The sequence below is a fragment of the Dipteris shenzhenensis genome, chromosome 11 (assembly GCF_047967505.1).
Source record: "Dipteris shenzhenensis isolate YYH24624 ecotype China chromosome 11, Dip_SZ_1.0, whole genome shotgun sequence".
Classification (NCBI taxonomy): Eukaryota; Viridiplantae; Streptophyta; class Polypodiopsida; order Gleicheniales; family Dipteridaceae; genus Dipteris; species Dipteris shenzhenensis.
The window spans coordinates 30,020,516-30,039,954 of NC_141606.1; the positions used below are offsets into that span (position 1 = coordinate 30,020,516).

General features: G+C 46.8%; 1 protein-coding gene across 13 annotated transcripts in view; it reads left to right on the top strand.

Annotated features, from left to right (window-relative positions):
• CW7 overlaps positions 1–19,439 on the top strand; it is a 161,775-nt gene that overhangs the window by 123,973 nt on the left and 18,363 nt on the right. For all 13 annotated transcript variants that reach the window (XR_015541750.1, XR_015541753.1, XR_015541752.1 and 10 more), the window contains 2 exons: positions 5,155–5,209; positions 8,122–8,244. Coding sequence is in view for 9 of the 13 variants with exons in the window: in XM_087381338.1 (XP_087237464.1) it covers positions 5,155–5,209; positions 8,122–8,244 (178 nt within the window). In the remaining 4 variants the exon portion in view is untranslated. The remainder of the gene's footprint in view (positions 1–5,154; positions 5,210–8,121; positions 8,245–19,439) is intronic.

Below are 19,439 nucleotides of genomic sequence, written 5' to 3' on the forward strand. Positions count from 1 at the left end.
CCCCTACCCCCGCCCCTACCCCGCTGCCCCTACCCCGCCTCTACTCCGCCCTCTACAACACCCTCACCCCGCCTCTACTCCGCCCTCTACAGCCCCCTCTCTCTTTCTTTCTTTCTTTCTTTCTCAGCCCCTACCCCCGCCTACCCTCTCCTCTACCCTCAGCCTCTTCTCCTCTCCTCTACCCCCGCCCCCTTCAGCCCCTCTTCCACCTCCTTTCCCCTACCCCTAACCTCACCCCTCCACCCTCTTCCAGCCCTTCTCCTCCCCTCAGCTTCTCCCTACCTGCCTTAACTCTCTCCCCTTCCTGTCTCCTCCCTTCAGCCTTCTCCTTCTCCTTCCTTGCAGCATTTTAGTCGGACGGAGTTCAACTGTGTTCGCGTCGGCCTTTCCACCCCGATTGACACTGGCTCAGCCTTCAGCCAATCCTTGCCCGCTTCCACCGGCTACAAAAACCATCATTTTCTCAAAAGACGAGTTGCAGCAGCTCAAAAAAGATACAGAGCAAGAGAGCTTGACTTTGGTATGCATGGCGATATATGGTAGTGGTTTTTTTTTGTGTGCGCAAAGAAAGGAACCTTCTATTAATGCTTGAAAACTTTATACAAAACAGCAGCCCGGAAAAAAACCGGATCAAGGCTGAAAGAAGAAAAAACCAGCCTGTTCCAAAGAAACCCAGCTCACTGGCTAGGGAATCTTTGGTATAGGGGCTAACAGGGGAGGGGGGGGGACTATATAGCCAGCGAATCCCTTGCGGAGTAAAAATGTAGAAAACTCATGCAAGCCAAGCCTTGTAGAAACATGCGCGCCGCGCGACAATTGTCCTAGAGCTCGGGTTCCCACACAGGTATAGGTGATATCCTGCTAGATGGCAACCAAGGTAGTTGAGGGGTGGAACCGGGTGCTCGCCCATCACCAGACTACAATGAGCAACCCAAATGTTCCATGGCGTGATGGTTATTACCTCCCACACGCTATTCTACGGAGGGGGATGAGGATCCGGGCAATCATGAGGGACCGCCTCATGGAGCTCTATCCTTTGAATGCTTTGACCCTGTATCCGGTAAGTTGGTGAACCTCATCAATCTGGAACACGTGACCTCCCTCAATCAACCAAGCCACCATCCCCAAGGTGTAGTCCCTATGAAGGCTCTGCATGCGGGTCATAATCCTAAGGGATCCCATTCGAATCCTCGCTACGCTACGACAGCTCCAGAGGCAGTGGGGGATTGTGTCCAGAAATCCAGTAGAGCAACAGTGACACTGCCCCTCCATCCGCATCTGCTCCAACCACGGGCCAATGGGCGGCAGCCAGCCATAAGAAGTAGGAGATCTTCCGCAGCCGCAAACTGGATCTTAAACGCATCCAAAACCTGGAACGGACCTCCTGGGGCACTCTCTGGGCCACCCAATGCCTCTCCCTTGAAGGGGTCCAAATCGAAGAGTCCATCTGAAGCCTCCTGTCAAATCGTGTGGTGTAGGAAAAGAAGGGCACCTCATCCACCTGCTCGGCGAGGCTGATCCTAGAGGGCGAAAATCACTCTCGTGGATCCCACTGGACCTCCCTCAAGGGCCTACCCTCCCAAATCTTGAAGTGCCATTTGGGGGCATCCTGCTCTAGGATGCTGGGAGGATCAATGTGCCACTCCTTCCCCAATCGGCCCGTCACTCTGATCATCTGCCAAGGAATTCCACCCAGACTCCCATCCATCTCTGGGTCTCTCTCAGTGAGTGCCTGAAGTAGGCCTTCAGGTCCTGCATGGAAAAAACCAGGCTGCGTGCTGCCTCGCTCCATCATCATCCTCAAGGGGACTCCAGTCCGAGAAATTTGACCCAACCATCTGTTGTCCATTCACACACGAAGTCCCTCCCACCAAGACTTGGGGATGGCTAGGTCTGCTGCCTTGCCTCTCACATATGCACTAAGGCTCCAAGCCTCACCTCTGCCTCTGATAATCTGCTCCATCTGCCAAAGGAGCAGGCCGGGCCGCTGTCCCACTGTGCCCAACCAATGTGAGTCAGCTGCTCAAGCATACACCCATCTTGATCCCTAGTCTCCAGGTGCCAAAAGGGGTTGATGCTCGAACTGCTCTTTGCAATGGGATTGAGCACGGATGAGGCCCCCTGCTAATCTCTGCCAGACCCTATGGTGGCTCCTCATCAAGGGGGAACCCTTCCTTGTAAGGGGGGGCCTCTGAGAAGATCCATCTATGTGAATGCTGCCATTGCCCCCCAATGTGTGGGGTGTTCCTGAGAAGCCTCTCGTTGTAAGAGGAGTTTCCAAGGCTTTGCACCTGGGGTGAGGCCGCACACAACCAACTTGCCCAAGAGGGCTCTGCTCTGCATCTCCGAATCAATGATACCCAAGCCTCCCAATGCTTGCGGCATGATCACTCTGCCAAGCGACCCTGGCTCTGGCCCAAAGGAAATTCCGAACCAACCGTTGGAGCTGCCCAGTGTACCCTCTGTGAAAGCACCGGTAGAAGGCGATATACCAGGCTGTGGCAAGGACCTGGTTTGCCACCAGGGCATGGCCCGCTAGGGAGAGTTTGGCCGAGCTCTTGTAGAGAAGCTTGTGAACGCTCTCGAGGACCGGGTCGATCTGCTGCTCTGATGTAATATCAATACTCACCTGGCATTCGAGGTATTTCGCTGTCTGGCCGTGCAGTATCCAGTGGAAGCCAAAGTCACTCCCCCACTCTCCAATCTCTTGTGTCTCCTCAGAGCATGTGAAGAAACCGATGGATTTTATCCAGTTGATCCGCTCATCCGACGCCTCAGAGTAGATAGCTAGGGCTCCCCCGACTCTCTCCCAGCTCGTTGTGGTGCCCTCTACGTACAAGGCCGTGTCATTTGCAAACTCAGAGTCTAACAGCTCCTCCTCTTGTTTGATTGGGAGCCTCAACCCTTTGAGGCCCGCCACTTGTGATCTCAAGTAGTAGCCCAAAGCCTCTGCCACAAACAAGAAGGATTAGGCTCGTCGGGGCTTTGGATCCTCTCCTCCTCAAATGCCACCGGGCTAACCTCTGCAGCTTTGGCCATCATAGCATCAGGAGCTCCTAAGGCTTGCTAGATACAAGGGTGATTGCGGACTCTGGACCTCCATCACGGGAGGATCAGCTGGCTGAACAGTGGCCCTTGCCGCTGGGGGGGGGGTGGGGGTCTCCAATTATGTGCTCCTGCAATTGCTCCTCCGCAGTTGCCTCTCGAACTACCTCTCTCTCTCTCTCTCTCCCCCCCCCTGCGTCTAGCCCGCTGCCTGCGACGCTTTCGATCCAGCTTGCTTGGTTTCGTTTTCTTTTTAACCTAGGTTGAGTCCCCTTTTGAAGGTGTCATCCAGGGGGTCTGAGACTCTTGTTGCTCCTATCCAGGGGGGTGCTAGGCCCTGGCCCGTTGACTCTGCCTGCCTGCGGGGGTGGGGGGAAGGAGCTCGGCCATGGCCGCGAGGGCAGTCTCTGGCTTAATGACCCATCTGCCTGCAACGAAGACACTAGCCTAGTAACCCAGAAATCTCAGCATGTTGGCGAAGTGTACCTCCCTCAAGGGTCTCAAGGAGGATCAACTCTAGGAGGGACTCTGGGCTCTCAACCATCAGTCTGATCTTGGGGACCCCGTTGTCTGCTACCACTGATGCGGCTGAATCTGACAGGGACTCTAGCACAGTGCCAAACGATCGACCAATGGAGGGGAGGATGGCTATGCATTCCTTTGGGAGCCCCAGGAAGCGGAGCGTTACCGGGAATCGGGGAACATGGTGTGTTGTGTTCATGTCCTCTAGTATAAAGCCGTGGTACCAAGGTAAGAGTTACACCAAATGCGGGCCAAGGAGAATGGGGCTCTGCTTCACAAGTGTCAAGGTAGTAGCGGATGAGCTCAGCTGGATGAGGAAGACACCTCTTCTGTAGATGGTGACCTCCTGAATGTGGTCTCCCTCTAGTACCAGTATTTCATGTCCCGAACATCACCAAGAACCTGGTTTCTGTTGGTCACATGGTTGAGCAGGGCTTGCAGGTCAGATTTAATCCTCATGGATGCTTTGTTGAGGATATGAAAAATAACGGTCGCTTGATAGCAAAAGGAAAGAAGAAGGGAAGGATGTTTACGCTGGATGCGGACATGCCTGAATTGAGTGCAGCAATGTTTGCACATGGGACCGGTGTAGTTGCAGATATTGATATCTGGCACAAACGCATTGGTCATGTTAATATACAGCGACTTAAATCAATGCAAGCCCAAAATATTGTTGCAGGATTGCCTAAATTCACGGTTGCAGAAATGCACAAGGTTTGTGAAGCCTGTCAATTTGGGAAACAGGCAAGGAAACCTTTTCCTAGGCATGTTCACCGCCTGGATCCACTCTCGCAGCTGTCTCCTTGTGGGTGTGAGGCCCACAATTCTGCCCATGATCGCCTAGTCCTGGAGGGACTGAACTGCTTGCTTTACCTGTTGCTTGTCGGCTGAAGAAAGAAGAACCTGAATGGTTGTGGGATTCGAGGGTGCTACCATAGAGCCCCTTTGGCCATACCAAGGGTCACCACCAAGATTTTCTTTCTCCGAACAAGCACAAATTCTCCCGCTGCAAAGAAAGAAAAGAAAAAGCCGGCGGGGAAGGGGGCGAAGAGGGGGCGAGGTGAGGTGGAGAGATGGCGGTGGCGGAGGTGGAGATGAGGCGTGGGGGGAGGCGGGAGACTACATGGTAGTGGTTGGGGGCTACCTAGGCAATACAAGTAAACATTGTGCGATGCCTAACTCAAAGGTAATAATTAAAGCGTTTCACATCTTGAGAAACCTAGAAAATGGTGGATTAAATAATCTAGTCTTCAACAAAGTCTTAGGTTGTTTCAATATAATTTTAAATCTTTCCAATCTTACATTATTGTTTTTATATTGATGCTAATACAGATATAAAATTTTAAATCAATATCATTAATGGTGTTTTCCTTTTTGTTCCTTGCAGCCGTTGTGTTGCATTTGTTTCTCTCGTTGTGGCACTCGTTTTCAATTTTTGTGTGTAGTCAAGCATTCTTTTTTAAAAAATGCTTTGTTCTCATGTTTTTAAACTTTGTTGTTATGATTGTAGATAACTTAATCTCTGTTTTTAAATATATACTCAACTTATAAGAAAGGATTGCTCACTCTCATTGATTGTTTTGACAGCTGACTTTGTTCTCAGGATTTGTCAGCTATGATATGGTACGAGCTGCCTTTGAGGGTAAGCTCTTGCTTTGCTTTTAATTGCAAATACAATCCAAACTTCCAAACAAGATCACAAGATCATAATATACTTTTGGATGATCCCATTATGAAGGGATGTTTGATAGAGTTGGGATGCATCCTTTAGTGGTTTTTTCTCAAAGAGCATAAGATCAAACCATACTATACTTGAATTATTGATCTTGTAAGCTACGATATTATAACATGTCATTAAGTCCTGTTTTTGCCAAAATTTGTGGTTTAAAGCTTTGCAAAGATTTTTTTCAAAGCAAGCTTGCATAGCTTCTATTAAACGAATTTTATGTGGGAGTAATATAGGTGTCTTCATAAATATAAATGTGAATGTAGCCAGCTTTTCAGAATTAGTCTTTGCCCCTCTTCTTTTCTCTTAGATGTTTGGTGTTCAATGCAAAGAGGCTAAGTGAACACATGTTTGTGGTCATGACCAGCACGCCATTGATGATGTCCTTGGCAAGTGGAAAAAAAATTCTCTGAGCAAGGTGTGCGTTCGATTGAAGCTTGTTGTGATAGCGTTTGTAAAGGAGGGACTCCGAGCATCTGTTAGAAAGGAAGATGATGCCTTTGAGGATTTTCTGAACCATTGTGTATTAATGCAAGGAGGTGCCCTCTTATCCTGTGTGTCAACTGCAAGGATGTGCGAGGGGTTTAGTAAGGTCATAAGTCGAGTGAGAAAGCACTACATGAGCTTGTGGGCAGAGTGTAGGCCTTAATGGCTTAAGCAATGATTGTTTGCAACAAGTGCAGACTAAGTATGTCACAACCCTAGGCGAGGCTATTGCTATAGCTTTTAACTGTGAAGATGTGATGTTCAGGTCTGGTAGCTTTGTGATGCACGTACCTCAGAAAGAAGATGTAAAGGCTCCTCCTTTCCAAAAGAAATTTGTTAGAAAGTGTGCTAGTTAGTAAGCTACTAGTTAGGGCAAGATACTACAAGCAAGTGATAGTGGCATGCTGCCAAGTACCACTATTAATGTGAAACTCTGGCGGCCCGAGCATGAGCACAAACTCTTCCTCTTGAACAATAGTAGAGAACAAGAGGGTTGGATGTTTCCAACCACATAGGTGGAATTGTCCAAAGAACAAAGATTGCTGCATTTTTGAGATGGTTGTGATGGAGTGTTATGCAAATATGGAATGCAGTCTTGAGGCTGATGGGCTATATATTTAGTTAGTAGCCACTTCATACAGGTTTCATTCTCTATCTTAATGTGTGTTTATGCTATAAAGATTATGGAGGATGCTCCTGAAATTTTCCTATATAGCCCGCAGCATTGGTGTATCCAGTCTGTGTTGATATTCAGTTAATAAAGATGAGGCGGCAAAATTACAATCACAATATTATGTGTTGTTTGATGGTGATTCGTCCTGTTTCTTACAGAAGTTATTTGCTATGTCTTAGGCTGTTTGATAGTCTCCAATGCATCTATCTCACCGACTCCTCAGAGTTGTATAGTCTCCTGCTAAATCTGTGACAGAATTTGTCCTCCATCCTTGTCTAGAACAAGCTGACCAGATCATCCAGAGAGAGACGCTGAGAAAGACTGTTCTATAAGGAGCAGTCTGCTGAAGGAACCCAGGATAACGTGTTGGAATGGGAGTATGTTGCATGCATTCGAGCACAGACTTGGGCACTTTCATATGAGAACCATGCCTATGCCTTATAATACAAAATGGTTCTCTCATTAGCTTGCAAGGAGGGAGGAGACTGTCTCACATCTCAATCAATCGTGATGGCCCATGAGTGGTTATTTTATTGAGTTGTTTTGTCAAAATATTAAAATCTTGTCTCTATATAACATGTATGTTCCTGTGACAAATTATGAGGCTGTGGAGGCAGTTAGATTTTAATGTCTGTTTAAACTAGTTTCTAAAGACTTTGTAGAAGCAGCTACTAGTTTTCAAAAAATGATGGACATACTTTCAGTTGCACAGACCATTTGCCTTTTATGGTTGATAATGAGCCTTCGTTTCAGGTATCCTATTTTGGGAGAGCCAAGAACAGTGGGTCCCAATGTTGAGCTGTAAGGAAACAACCAATGAGGACATAAATGCCACCTCATGCCATACATGAACTAAAAGAAGTTGCCACTATCCCACATCTTAAGGAAGATGCCACCTCATGTCATACGTGAACTAAAAGAAGATGCCACTATCCACATCTTAAGGAAGTTCTGTCCTCTAGAACACGCTGACCAGATATCCAGAGAGAGATGTTGGAAATACTATGCCATAAGGAGTGGTCTGCTAAAGAACCCAGGATAATGTGTTGGAATGGGAGTATGTTGCATCCATTGGAGCGCAAACTTGGGCAGGCTCATAAGAGAACCATGCCTATGGCTTATAATACAAAATTGTTCACTTCATTAGCTGCAAGGAGGGAGGAGAGTGTCTCACATTTCAATTAATCATGATGGTTTATCATTGAGCCAGCATGAGTTGTTATTTTATTGATTTGTTTTGTCAATTTTTAAAAATCTTGTTTCTACATTGCATGTATAGTATTCCTGCAACAAATCATGAGGCTTAGGAGGCCTTTTTTTTTTTTTTTTTCAAAAAAGAGACTTCTATTAAGTAAGAAAGAAACCCGCTAGAGCAAGCTCTGTGCGGATATACACCATGCTAAGCATGTAATAAAAAACACCTCAGAGGAATGAGGTAGAAAGAAACCTTAGGAGGCATTTTAATTTTAATGTCTGTCTAAATTAGTTTCTAAAGACTTTCTAGAAGCAGCTACTAGTTTTCAAAAAATTATGGACATACATTGAGTTGCACAGACAGTTTTCCTTTAATGGTTGTTAATGTCAGGAATCCTATTTTGGTCTTTGCCTGCCACTATTCTTCAGCAATATGAATCGGCTGTGTATATCTAATTCATATTCAAACTTGCAGGTGGACGATCAAAGCTTGGTGATCTACTACTTATAGGATCATCCTCAGCTCGGTCTGAGCGTCTTATCATGCGTGGACCTGGTGGACGTGGTGAAGTTGATGTTTCAGTCTCGGGCCTTCCAGGTTGGTTGTGTGTACATTCACTCTGTGTGCACGCACACGCACGTGTGTGTGTTAATGTGTGTGGTGTGGTGGTGAGAGAGAGGTGGAGCAACTATGGCGTTTCTGAGCTCATGCAGGCCTGTTTAAGGTTCCCGCCAGGCCCGTTTGGGGACACTCGCAAGGATTAGAAAGACTCTGTTTCCACTGTTGGGATCATGGTTGAGGTTGATGATATTGTGGATCTTGTGCGTGTATATGCCAAACATGCAGTCATTATCTTTTTTCCAGGTAGGATGTCAGTTGCAGCTAATGTGGGAAACTGGTTGACACAAACTTTAGGTGGTTGCTTTGTTCGAAAAGTGCACTATGCAGCCAAGGTTTTTTTGAAATTATTATGGTGGATGAACAACATAAACAGATGCTTTTGGAACATTCCCTGCTTTTCTATGGACAGCAAATGATGCATGTTCTCCCATAGTGGCTTGGTAGAGACTTTCAGGCTTTGATTAGGCATCGCTGTCCAGTGTGGGTGGAGGTAGTGGATTTTCCTCAATGCCTGGCTTCTTTGTGGCCAAAATTGCAGCATCTTTGGGAAAGGTGGTGTGTCCTCCACCTCCAAATGGCAACTATAATAGATTTTGTATCTTGTGGGACACAGATAATCCCACTCTAGAATCTTATTCTGTCAGTGTCAATCATGTTTCTATATGAAGTGCTTTTTACAAGCTTAAATGGGGTTTATTTGTAGGAGCTTGCTTTGAATGCAAGAAATTTGGACACATGGCTTCACAATGTCCTCTGGTCTTACACAAAATGCCTCCGGATGCCATGTTTGCGCGAATGCATCCTAAGGATAATGGTGGATCCTTAGTGGCTAAGAATAAGTTAAATAAGCCTGGTACTGCAGCCGAGGATAAAGGGAAAGCTCCTGTTGTGTCAAATGGAAATGCCTCTTCTTTGACTTCTTCTACTTCTCAATCGAAAGTAAAGGAAAACACTTTGCAGGAAGCTTGGCAGACTCCAAGAAAGACAATGACAGTAAGGAGACCTCTCCCTCCTCGCACTTGGAATGGTTCATCCCCTTTTTTTCCCCCAAGAAAGAGACTTCTATTAAGTAAGAGAAAAAACCCGCGAGAGCAAGCTCAAAGCGGAATACATCATGAAATCATGAGGATAAATAAAAAACCCCCTCAGAGTGAGGTGGAAAACAACCAAGGCTGAGGCTGAAAGTGCCACCTCAACCTTGTAGTAGTCTCAGAGAAGAAAGGAGAATCCTTCCATTCCCTGAAGAAAGAAGCCCTCCTAGCTGAGGCTGCACGGGAGTCTCCCTGCATACCCGTCCATACGGCCATCAAAGTATGTACGGTGTTTGTCCAGATACTAGCCAATGTGTGTGAGGGATGAACCTGAGTACCCTCCAAAGCCTCTGTGCATCTGGCTCTCCAGATATGCCAGAATGCTATGCTCGCTAGAATCTCCCAAGAAGTATCCACAGAGGCATGTACAGCTGTAAAAGGAAGGTGTGGTACCACATCCAATGAACAGGACTCAGTCCGATGACGTCGAACCGAAATGGCCCGAGAGGAGTCAAATCTCTCATAAAATACCTGAGGCCCTGTAAGAGAAAGTCAAGCCACTGAGCCCCATGTCATAAAAAATGGGGAGTGGGCAAAGTGACTGAAAATCCTGGCTACCCCCATCCAAATCATCCTCGCCTGTCTGCAATCCCACAAGCAATGCTGAATAGTCTCCGAAGCAGAGAGGCATCGAGGGCAAGTAGGGTCGGCTCCGAACCTGGACCTCCAAAGGTTCACTGCAATCCCACCGTGGATAGAAAGCCAAAAGAAGATAGTGATCTTTCTATTCCTGTGGGATTTCCAGAGTCTCCTCCAGAAGCACCTCTGCAGATCCGTAGTGATATCAAATGTCTCCCAATGAGGAACTCTGGAAGGTCTCCAACCTCTACTACTGAGCTGATATCTCCTGGCATTACTGACCGTGTAACAAAAGAAGGGGATGCTCTTCTCTCGATGCCCACTCTCCGGGGTCCCATTGCAAATACCTGATGGGAACTCCCCCATAGAGCCAGAGCCTCCAAGACCCGGTGGAGAGTAGCCGGGGGTCTGGGTCTAGGAACCACTCTGAATCTGATCCCTGCACCAAAAGACCTACAACCCTGATAGGCTGAAAAGCAGACTCAAGCAAGATGTCCTCTGTGGACCTAAGCAATCTGCCACCATCCTGGACACTAAAAACTAAAGCATCCTCCTGTGCATCTCGAAAGGCCAAAACCTGAAGCGGAACACCGCCTCTTGTAAAAGTACCTGCCCAAGTGGAGGAAGTGAGTGGCATATCATCTGTGTCTACCCAAACCTCTGGAAGGGCTGCCTCAATCTGCAAGATCCTCCCTGCACTCCCTCTGAGATGTCCTGTCAACCTTGATTTGGTCTCCTCTGGAAGCCTGTGGAAAGCTTTCCAAGACCCCATAGATGATGCAGGTCCCCTCTCCCACCTGGATCATTGCATGTAGAGTGAGGCACCCAGTGGTCTGCCATGATCATCTAAAATACTGTCATTCCACATGATGGGTTGCCTATCAATCTCTTCCCGAGAGGAAGGAGGAATCCTCCGAAGAGTGCTTCTGAAACTGGCCCAAGCTTTCAGAATGGCAACCACGAGAGGGGACGAAGGTGATCTGAGGTGTGCTGTGGTGAAGATCCACCTAACACTGCTCATCCAGTCTCCTCGTGAAGAAGGTGTGCACCTCTGTATGCTGCTGATAAGAAAGTCCTTCCACGGTTCCTGCCCTGGCATAAGTCCCCGCACCACCATCTTGCAAAGTAAAGCTCTGCACTGTAAATCTGGATCAATAATATTGAGACCCCCTTCCTGTGTAGGGAGGATGAGGGTCTCCCAAGCCACCCTAGCTAAGGCATCTGCTGTGCCATCAAGCCCACTCCAGAGAAAGTTTCTGATCGGTCTTCTGAGCTGAATGATGCAGTCCCTAGAACGGCACCAGCATGAACAAACAAACCAGGCCGTGGCCAAGAGGACCTGGTTGACCACCACAACTCTAGAGGCAAGATCCAGCTTGGCTGAGCTCCAAAAAAGAAGCTTCCTCCTGATGCTCTCCAAAACGGGAGCAAACTGCTGCGTGGTAGAAATATCCAAGCTGACCTGGCAGCCCAAATACCTGATAGGCTCACCCCTCTGAACCCAAGTGAATCCTATGTCAAGCCCCCAAACTGGAGTGTCCTCATCACTGATCCAAAAGCCATTGGATTTACGCCAATTTATCTGCGCCCCTGCCGCCAAGCAAAATAAATCCAATGCTGTCCTAAAAGAAGTGAGCGTCTGTGGAGTGGCATCCAAGTAAACTGCTGTGTCATCTGCCAACTCACTATCAAGTAGCTCCTCTTCCCTTCTGATGGGAAGTCTCAGCCCAAAGATGTCAGCTTGAGATCTAACATGGATACTCATAGCTTCGGCGAAGAACAAAAAAAGGAAAGGAGCAAGGGGGCATCCCTGACGGACTGATCTCGAAATCTGAAATCTCTCACCCCTTACCCCACCAATAAGTACCTGGCTGTGGGCTGATCTGTACAAAGAGGAAACACCTCTGATCCAAGCATCAATAAAGCCAAAGCGTAAAGGGTGCCCTCCAAAAAACCCCAATCTACTCTGTCATAAGCTTTCTCAAAATCCAAAAGTAGAATGGCAAGATTCTGGCCACTCTGCATGGCCCACTCTGAAGCTTCCTAGAAAGAGAAAATGTTATAAAAAATGCTTTTGCCATGCATAAATCCCGTCTGAGTGTCATGAATAAGATCAGGGAGAAGGGGCTGCAATCGGAGGCTGATAGCCTTTGCCAGAATCTTGTAACAAGTCCCGAGAAGTGTGATAGGCCTCCATTGGGACACTAAATTTCTGCAACCTCCTTTTGGGATAAGGTGGATGAGAACCCTCTGTAAGTGACCCAGGCATCTCGCCAGAGTCCCAAATGGCTTGCAGGGCTGAAGTAATAAAGTCTCCAATCATATCCCAAAATGCAATGAAAAAAGACGGGGTGAGGCCATCCGAACCTGGGCACTTGCCCTTGTGAAGGGCTGAAAGTGCAGTCCTGAACTCTGTGTTGGTGAAAGGTGCATCGAGTAGAACATGCATACCTGGATTCACCAACACAGGGATGCTTTGTCAAATAGCCTGTCTAGCATCCTCTCTATCATGTGTCTCAGGATCAGCAGTAAGAAGGGTGGCATAGAAATCTGAAGCTATGCGTAAGACATCATCAGGCTCTGTCTGTAAAACCCCATGTGAGTCAATAAGCTGGGATACACTCTCTCTACTATGTCTAGGGCCAAGAGTAGAGAAAAAGTGTTTATTGACTCTACCACCCATCTGAATCCAGAAGGACTCCCGTGCATGAAAGGCATACTCTGTTCTCTGATCAAGCAATAACTGCTGATGAGCCCTTGCTGCAGCAAGGCGCTCCTGAATCCAAGCATCTGAAGGCCGTTTCTGCTCTTCCCTCTGCAAAGCTGCCAACTGCTGGCGAACACCAATCTCACGTCTGGGAATATCTCGTCTCCTGGTACAAGCAACTGAGCGGTAGAAGTCGCTAATACTAGAAAGGGCAACGGCTACATGTGATGGATATGGCTGCCCACCCTGGACAGGAGAAACCCATATCTGCAGGGCTGCCTCTGTAAGGTCCTCCTCTGTGTAGGGGGCAGGCTAGGGAGAGGAGAGGGAGAGGAAGGAGAGGCAGGAAGGGGGCGGGCTGAGGGGCAGGGAGGGGGCGGGCTGAGAGGGAGAGGAGAGGGATAGGAAGGAGAGGGAGGGGCAGGGAGGGGGCGGTGCAGGCTGAGAGGGAGAGGAGAGGGAGAGGAAGGGGCGGGCTGAAAGGCAGGGAGGGGGCGGAGGAGCAGGCAGGGAGGGGGCGGAGGAGCAGGCTGAGAGGGGGAGGAGAGGGAGCGGGCTGGAAGGGGGCGGGCTGAAGGGGAGGAGGAGAAGGGAGGGAGGGGCTGAGGGAGAGGGAGGGGCTGAGGGCAAGGGAGAGAGGGAGGGACGGGCTGAGGGAGAGGGTGCAGCAAGGGAGCGGGGAGGAGCAGCAGCTCACCACCCGCTTTATGGTTCATCCCCTTTTGGTCATACCCCTGCTGAGAATTCAGGCATGGGTATTACTTGGGCTGCTATGACAGCCAGTCGTACCCTCTTCCCCGAGGAGGAAATTGCGGGTCTTTTGTCTTCTCCACAGGCACTTGTATCATCTTAGGATTGGGGGCCGGATCCTGAGATAGAAATGCAGACTTGATCCTTATGGTTCTTAGCTGTACATAATCTGTAAATATGTTGTCGCATATAAAATGTTTGACTCTCAATGTACATGGTATATGTGATTCCAGGAAATGGAAACTTGTTTGGGGATATCTCACTCATTTGCAGCCTGATATAGTAGCATTGCAAGAACATAACCAACATATGTATGCCGGTCATCATGGGCACTTTGCTGGGTATGACATGTTTTATGCCGATGAGCATTCTTTTTCGGGTGTAGTCTTCTTGGTGAAACATGAGTTTCAGGCAGTTGTTGCCCTCAATGATAATCAAGGTCGATGGATGATTATACAGTGTCTCATCCAGGGAGAAATTTTTGAATTCGCATCCGTCTATGTGCCTCAATCCTCTCGTGGTAGAGGTTTGATTTGGGCTGATATGCAAGGATATCCTTGGAGGCAGCATGCCTTTATTTGTGGGGATTTTAATAATCCGCCTCAGTAGGGTGACAATACTTCTGGCCATACTCACATGTTGACTTCTGATCGCCATCACTAGTCTAATTTATTGCTTCAGCTAAGCCTTGCTGATCTCTGGAAGGAATCACACCCCATGTTGCCAGGTTATACTTTTCAGCATAATGCCCAGTCTTTTTATCAGGTTCGTCTGGATCGTTGGTACATGGTCAATCCTCAGCACAATGATAATCTCACTACCAAACTTTGGGTGGATTATGCTTTCACACATTCTGATCATGCCCCTCTATGGTTGAGGATTTCTCTTCATGACATGTCGGATGATTGGCTCACACACAAAAGTCTACTCATTGTCAATAACAGTTATTTGGAGCATAATGAATATCAGGCATGGTTAAGGATGCTTTTCAGCCCATTTTACAAGAGTCACACTTTGACATTGACTATGCTTGGGAAGCTTTTGTTGCCAGAATGCAAGCAATGATTCAGGATTATGGCAAAAATTATATGAAGACTTTGAGGGAGAATGTGGCCTAGGCTAAAGTTTATTGTCAGTCTTTGACTGAACTCAGTCATTTCAGGCCTCTTTCTTTGGAAGAAAATCAAAATTTATGCCGGGCTAAATATTGTCTGCAATGTAATGACAACATGAAAATTTCTAAATGGGAGACCTAGACACAACAGAGGGCTTTCTTGGATAAAGGATGTTTGTCTAAAGCATTTTTTAAAAGTCTTCACTATAAGAGGTGTTAGGAAATGGAGTTAAGATGAGTCAGTTTGGTGTGTTCTAGTGAGTTCTAGTATGTCCTATGGATGCCACGTGTCACATTGGGAGTTATCCCATATGCATTGATGTTCATATGTGTGTGTGTACTCTATATATGAGCTGTACTTGTCTAGTGTCAAATCAATCAAGTATCAAGCTACAAGCTCTTTGGTCTACATGTGAACACTTTCATTTGTTCATTGCTTAGTCATTTCATTTCCATTTCATTATGTCTTTCTTTGAGTATCATTATCTCTCTCCCTAGCCTACCCTCTCCTTCCCCCTTCTCCACCATGTGCCTTCATGTGGTATTAGAGCCTCCTTTCCACTTTCCCCTTCTTCTTGCTCTACCTAGAGGATGAGAGAAGCCCGCAAATGGAAGCTCCCCTCTCCTCCAAGGTAGAGCCTCCCTTCCCTTAGCCTCACCTTCGGGATCTGTTGGAGCTACATCAGCCGTTCCTTTAGCCTCACCATGGTTCCTCGCCATCAACTACCCCCTTCAGCTCCAAATGCCTCGCCAAGAGCTGCTTCTTTGCCTCGCCATTAGCTGCAAAACAGGCCGTACAGCCTGACGTAAACAGTCCGTACAGTCCGTACGGACTGTTCCAGCCTGTACAATCTGCCCGTGAAGCCTCCGTAATGCTCTCGGGACTGCTGCCCTCGCTTGCTGCACCATACCAGCCCGTACAACCTGCCCATACACCTGCCATTGCTGCTCATTGCCTATGGGATGCGTGCCATTGTTGCTCTCTGCCTCTTGTCCTTCAAATGAGTTGAACTATCCTCAATTTTTGTTGCTCCATCTCCCTCTCCATCTCTCTCATGATGACGTCTCTTTCCTCCAACTCATTGCTCGTGGAGAAGTTCAAGGGGGAAAGATTCCCTACTTGGCAAACTAAGGTTCAATTGCTCCTCATGAAAGAAAATGTATAGGATGCTATTGAGGATGACGCTCCCACAACGTATCCTCAACAACTCAAGACATGGAAGCAACACAACTCTAAAGCTATTGCTATCATCGGACTTTGCCTCGATGATACTTTGATTCATTACATCGACCTCAAATCAACGGCCAAGGAGATATGGGCGCATCTCAAGAATCTTTTCGGTAACAAAATCACAAACTCCAAGGTTTTCTTGAAGTTGCAATTTTATAATTTGAAAATGGAGGATAGTGATACCTTGAGTGCACATTTAGTAAAAATGCAAGCTCTTGTGCAACAACTGTCCAGCGTGAAGCGTCCCCCAGACGACGAGGACAAAATGGTTTTCCTCATGAAGAGTATGGAAGGAGTCACTCGCTTTGAGCATACTCTTGAAATACTTAGGCTTGCCACGACTACCTTTGATGATATGTGACTCTTATTCTCGAAAAAGATCGCCGAAACAAAGATTCTCCGATCTCTTCTTCAGATACTACAGAGGCTCTTACCTACACTAGCAGATGGAAAATCCAGGCCTACACGAGCAAATGAAAAGTCAAACCATTCAAGCCTCTCAAGTGCATCTTTTGTAACAAGCTTGGTCATAGGGAGGACAGATGCTACTAGAAGCTTGCCAACAACAAACTAAGGATCATGCTAGTTGGGTTGCAGCCACCACAAGTGACGATGAAGATGACGACCCTCCCCGACACAAGTTCATGCTCTTACTGCTGAAATCCGACACCTCTCTTTCCCTCCATAGGACGATGGAGATGATGATCCATATATTTTCTAAGCATATTCTATTTTGGATACTCTGCCCTGGGTTTTTTCCAAAAATGAATGGAATAAATAATGTGTGTTGAGTCAATAAGGTTCTCTGCCTTGGATAGTCCTCCTAAAATGATGTATTGTTTTTATATTTATGGTGTTTGGCTCCATGTCTCTAATTAGTCCTTGGATCCAAGAGGGGGATGTACTATGGGAGCCATGTATTAATAGGCTTTGATAGATCTATTTATTAGGCCTGGCATGTGAGTTCCAGGATGTTGGTGCATTAGTCTCCTAGACCTCTGAGTTGGCCATGCATCCATGCATGATGAGCCTTTGAGCCATGTTAGTTGAGCCTCTGAGCGTATATACCATGCTCACCAGCCTTTGAGCCATGCTTACTTGCCTCTAAGATAGCATGGGAGCTATGTCTAGTTCTAGAGTGACAATGACCGTCATTGTCATGTTCTTTGTTCCATTCCAGTAGTCACTCACCTTTGTGGTAAAATGGAGAGCAAGAGTGATGAACAAGAGAGAGAGTGAGCTGAATGTAAGTGTACTGAATAGTGGACTGAAATGAAGTGAGTGCAAAAAAGAGAGGAGTTTCGTCTAACAAAACCCTATCTTATCCTCTAACTGTAGTTAGGGATTAGAGTGTGGTTAGGGGGAAAAACCTCATCGAGGAAAAAGTGCCCCTAACCTACTTATTACAATACATTGGCCTCTACCTAGAATATGATAATAATTCTAACACCCCCCTGCAGTGCCAATGTGGTGTACAAGGCAGTGATCAATCACCAAAAGCAGATAAGTTTAGGGCACTGTGAAATGCGCCAAACTTCTCACGTGGAAGTGCTTTGGTGAAGATCTCTGCAACATTGTCATGTGTTCACACATAGATCATACCGATCTTCCTTGCATGCAACTTCTCATGATAATGAACCTCAATGTGCTTTGTGTGAGCATGCAACACACGATTCTTTGCCATTGCGATAGCACTCTGACTATCAGTGAGAATTGGAGAAGGACCCTGAGACGAAGATTAACGAACAAACGTCGCAGCCAAACACATTCAACTGTCGCTGTGAAAGCTGCCTTGTACTTAGCTTCACATGAGGAAGTAGCCACTGTAGATTGCTTCTTGCTCAGCCAAGAAATGCAAGCTTTGCCCAAAAAGAAACAATTACCACTAGTGGAGTGTTTGGTATCATAGTCACCCCCTCTGGGAAACATCAAGCCATAAGACTTTGTGCCTTGCAAATAACGGAAGATGCGTTTTACAGCTTGCCAATGTGTTGTCTTTGGGTTGTGCATATACCTGCTCAGCTGAGATACTGCATACTGAATATCGGGCCATGCATTGCACAAATAGATGAGGCATCCAACATCGTGGCTGGAAAGTGTGACATCCACTGATTCACCTGCATCATACATAGTAAGCTTCAGCCCTGGCTCCATGGGAGTGGCTATAGGCTTACAATCATGCATGTTGAACCTATCCAAGAGCTTTTGCACATACTTGGATTGAGACATAACGATGCCACGCTTGTCTTGTATAAACTGGATCCCCAAATAAAAATTTAACATGCCCAAATCTGTCATTTCAAATTCAGCTTTCAACTCAGCTTTGAAATCTGCAATTATTTCCTCATTTGACCTTGTGAGCAGTATGTCATCTACATAAAGAATGATGACCAAAATATCCCCCCAATCCTTCTTGATGTAGAGAGTGCTTTCTGTGGGACTATTATGTAACCCTTTACTTGCCAGAAATGCATCAATCTTGGCATACCATGCACGTGGGGCTTGTTTCAGCCCATATAAAGCTTTGTTTAGCTTGCAAACCTGAAGTGCATTGCCAGAAAGTTCAAATCCAGGAGGTTGTTTGACATAAACCTCTTCCTGCAAGTCCCCATTAAGGAAAGCTGTTTTTATGTCCAATTGATGGACATTCCAAACAAAATTTGCAGCCATGGCAATAACTGACCTTATGGTGGTCATTCGGGATGTAGGAGCAAAAGTCTCCTCATAATCTATGCCCTTCTTATGTGCATAGCCTTTGGTAACCTGCTTTGCCTTGTACCTGTCAATGGACCAGTACTTGCATAAGCTGTCTCAACTGAAAGAGCCCCCCCTGCGTACCTTACTGCACTACGAGTCTTACTAGCAGGCAATGGGGCCTCAAGCCCACTCTCCCTGAGAGTCTGTAGCAACCAATTCGGGACTGTTTTGGCTGTGTGTATCTCTTGCATCTCTTGCATGACAACTTCATCCACACCCTGCAGAGGTACAAAATCAGCCTGTGGCTGAATTGGGGCATATGGATGAAGAGGAGGTTGCTGTAAATTCTGATTTTCAGCATGAGCCTTAGGTGGGGAACCAAATGCTATAGGAAGCATCCCCTCAAAAACATCATCTGAAGAAGCTGGAATTGTAAATTCAGCATGTGTATGTGCTGAATTTTCTGAAAATATTTGTAGAGACGATAGCCTTTGCTTTGTGCACTTTACCCAACAAAAATACATTTAAGTGCCTTATCTGACAACTTATAAACTCCACAGGCACGTGGGCATATGCAACACAACCAAAAACCCTGAAGTGATTCACTGAAGGCTTTCTCCCATGCCATCCCTCATAGGGAGTGATTGTCTTCAAAACCTTTGTGGGAGCCCGATCAAAACATAATTGGCACACATGAGGCCTTCAAGCCAAAACCTGTGAGGCAACTTCTTACTTGTAAGCATGCATCTATCCATCTCCATGGCAGTGGGATTCTTCCGCTTAGCTTTGCCATTTTCTGTTGAGGTGTAAGCCTCACTCTAAGTTGATGCGTGATGCCTTTCTCCTTCAAAAATGCCTTAAATTCATGAGACATATACTCTCCCTCTCGATCTGTGCAAAGTGTCTGCACCTTGAGTCCTGTCTCATTCTCAACCGTAGCCAGAAGTGTTTGAAATGCATAAACACTTCTGATTTTGCCTTGAGACCATAGACCCAAGTGTA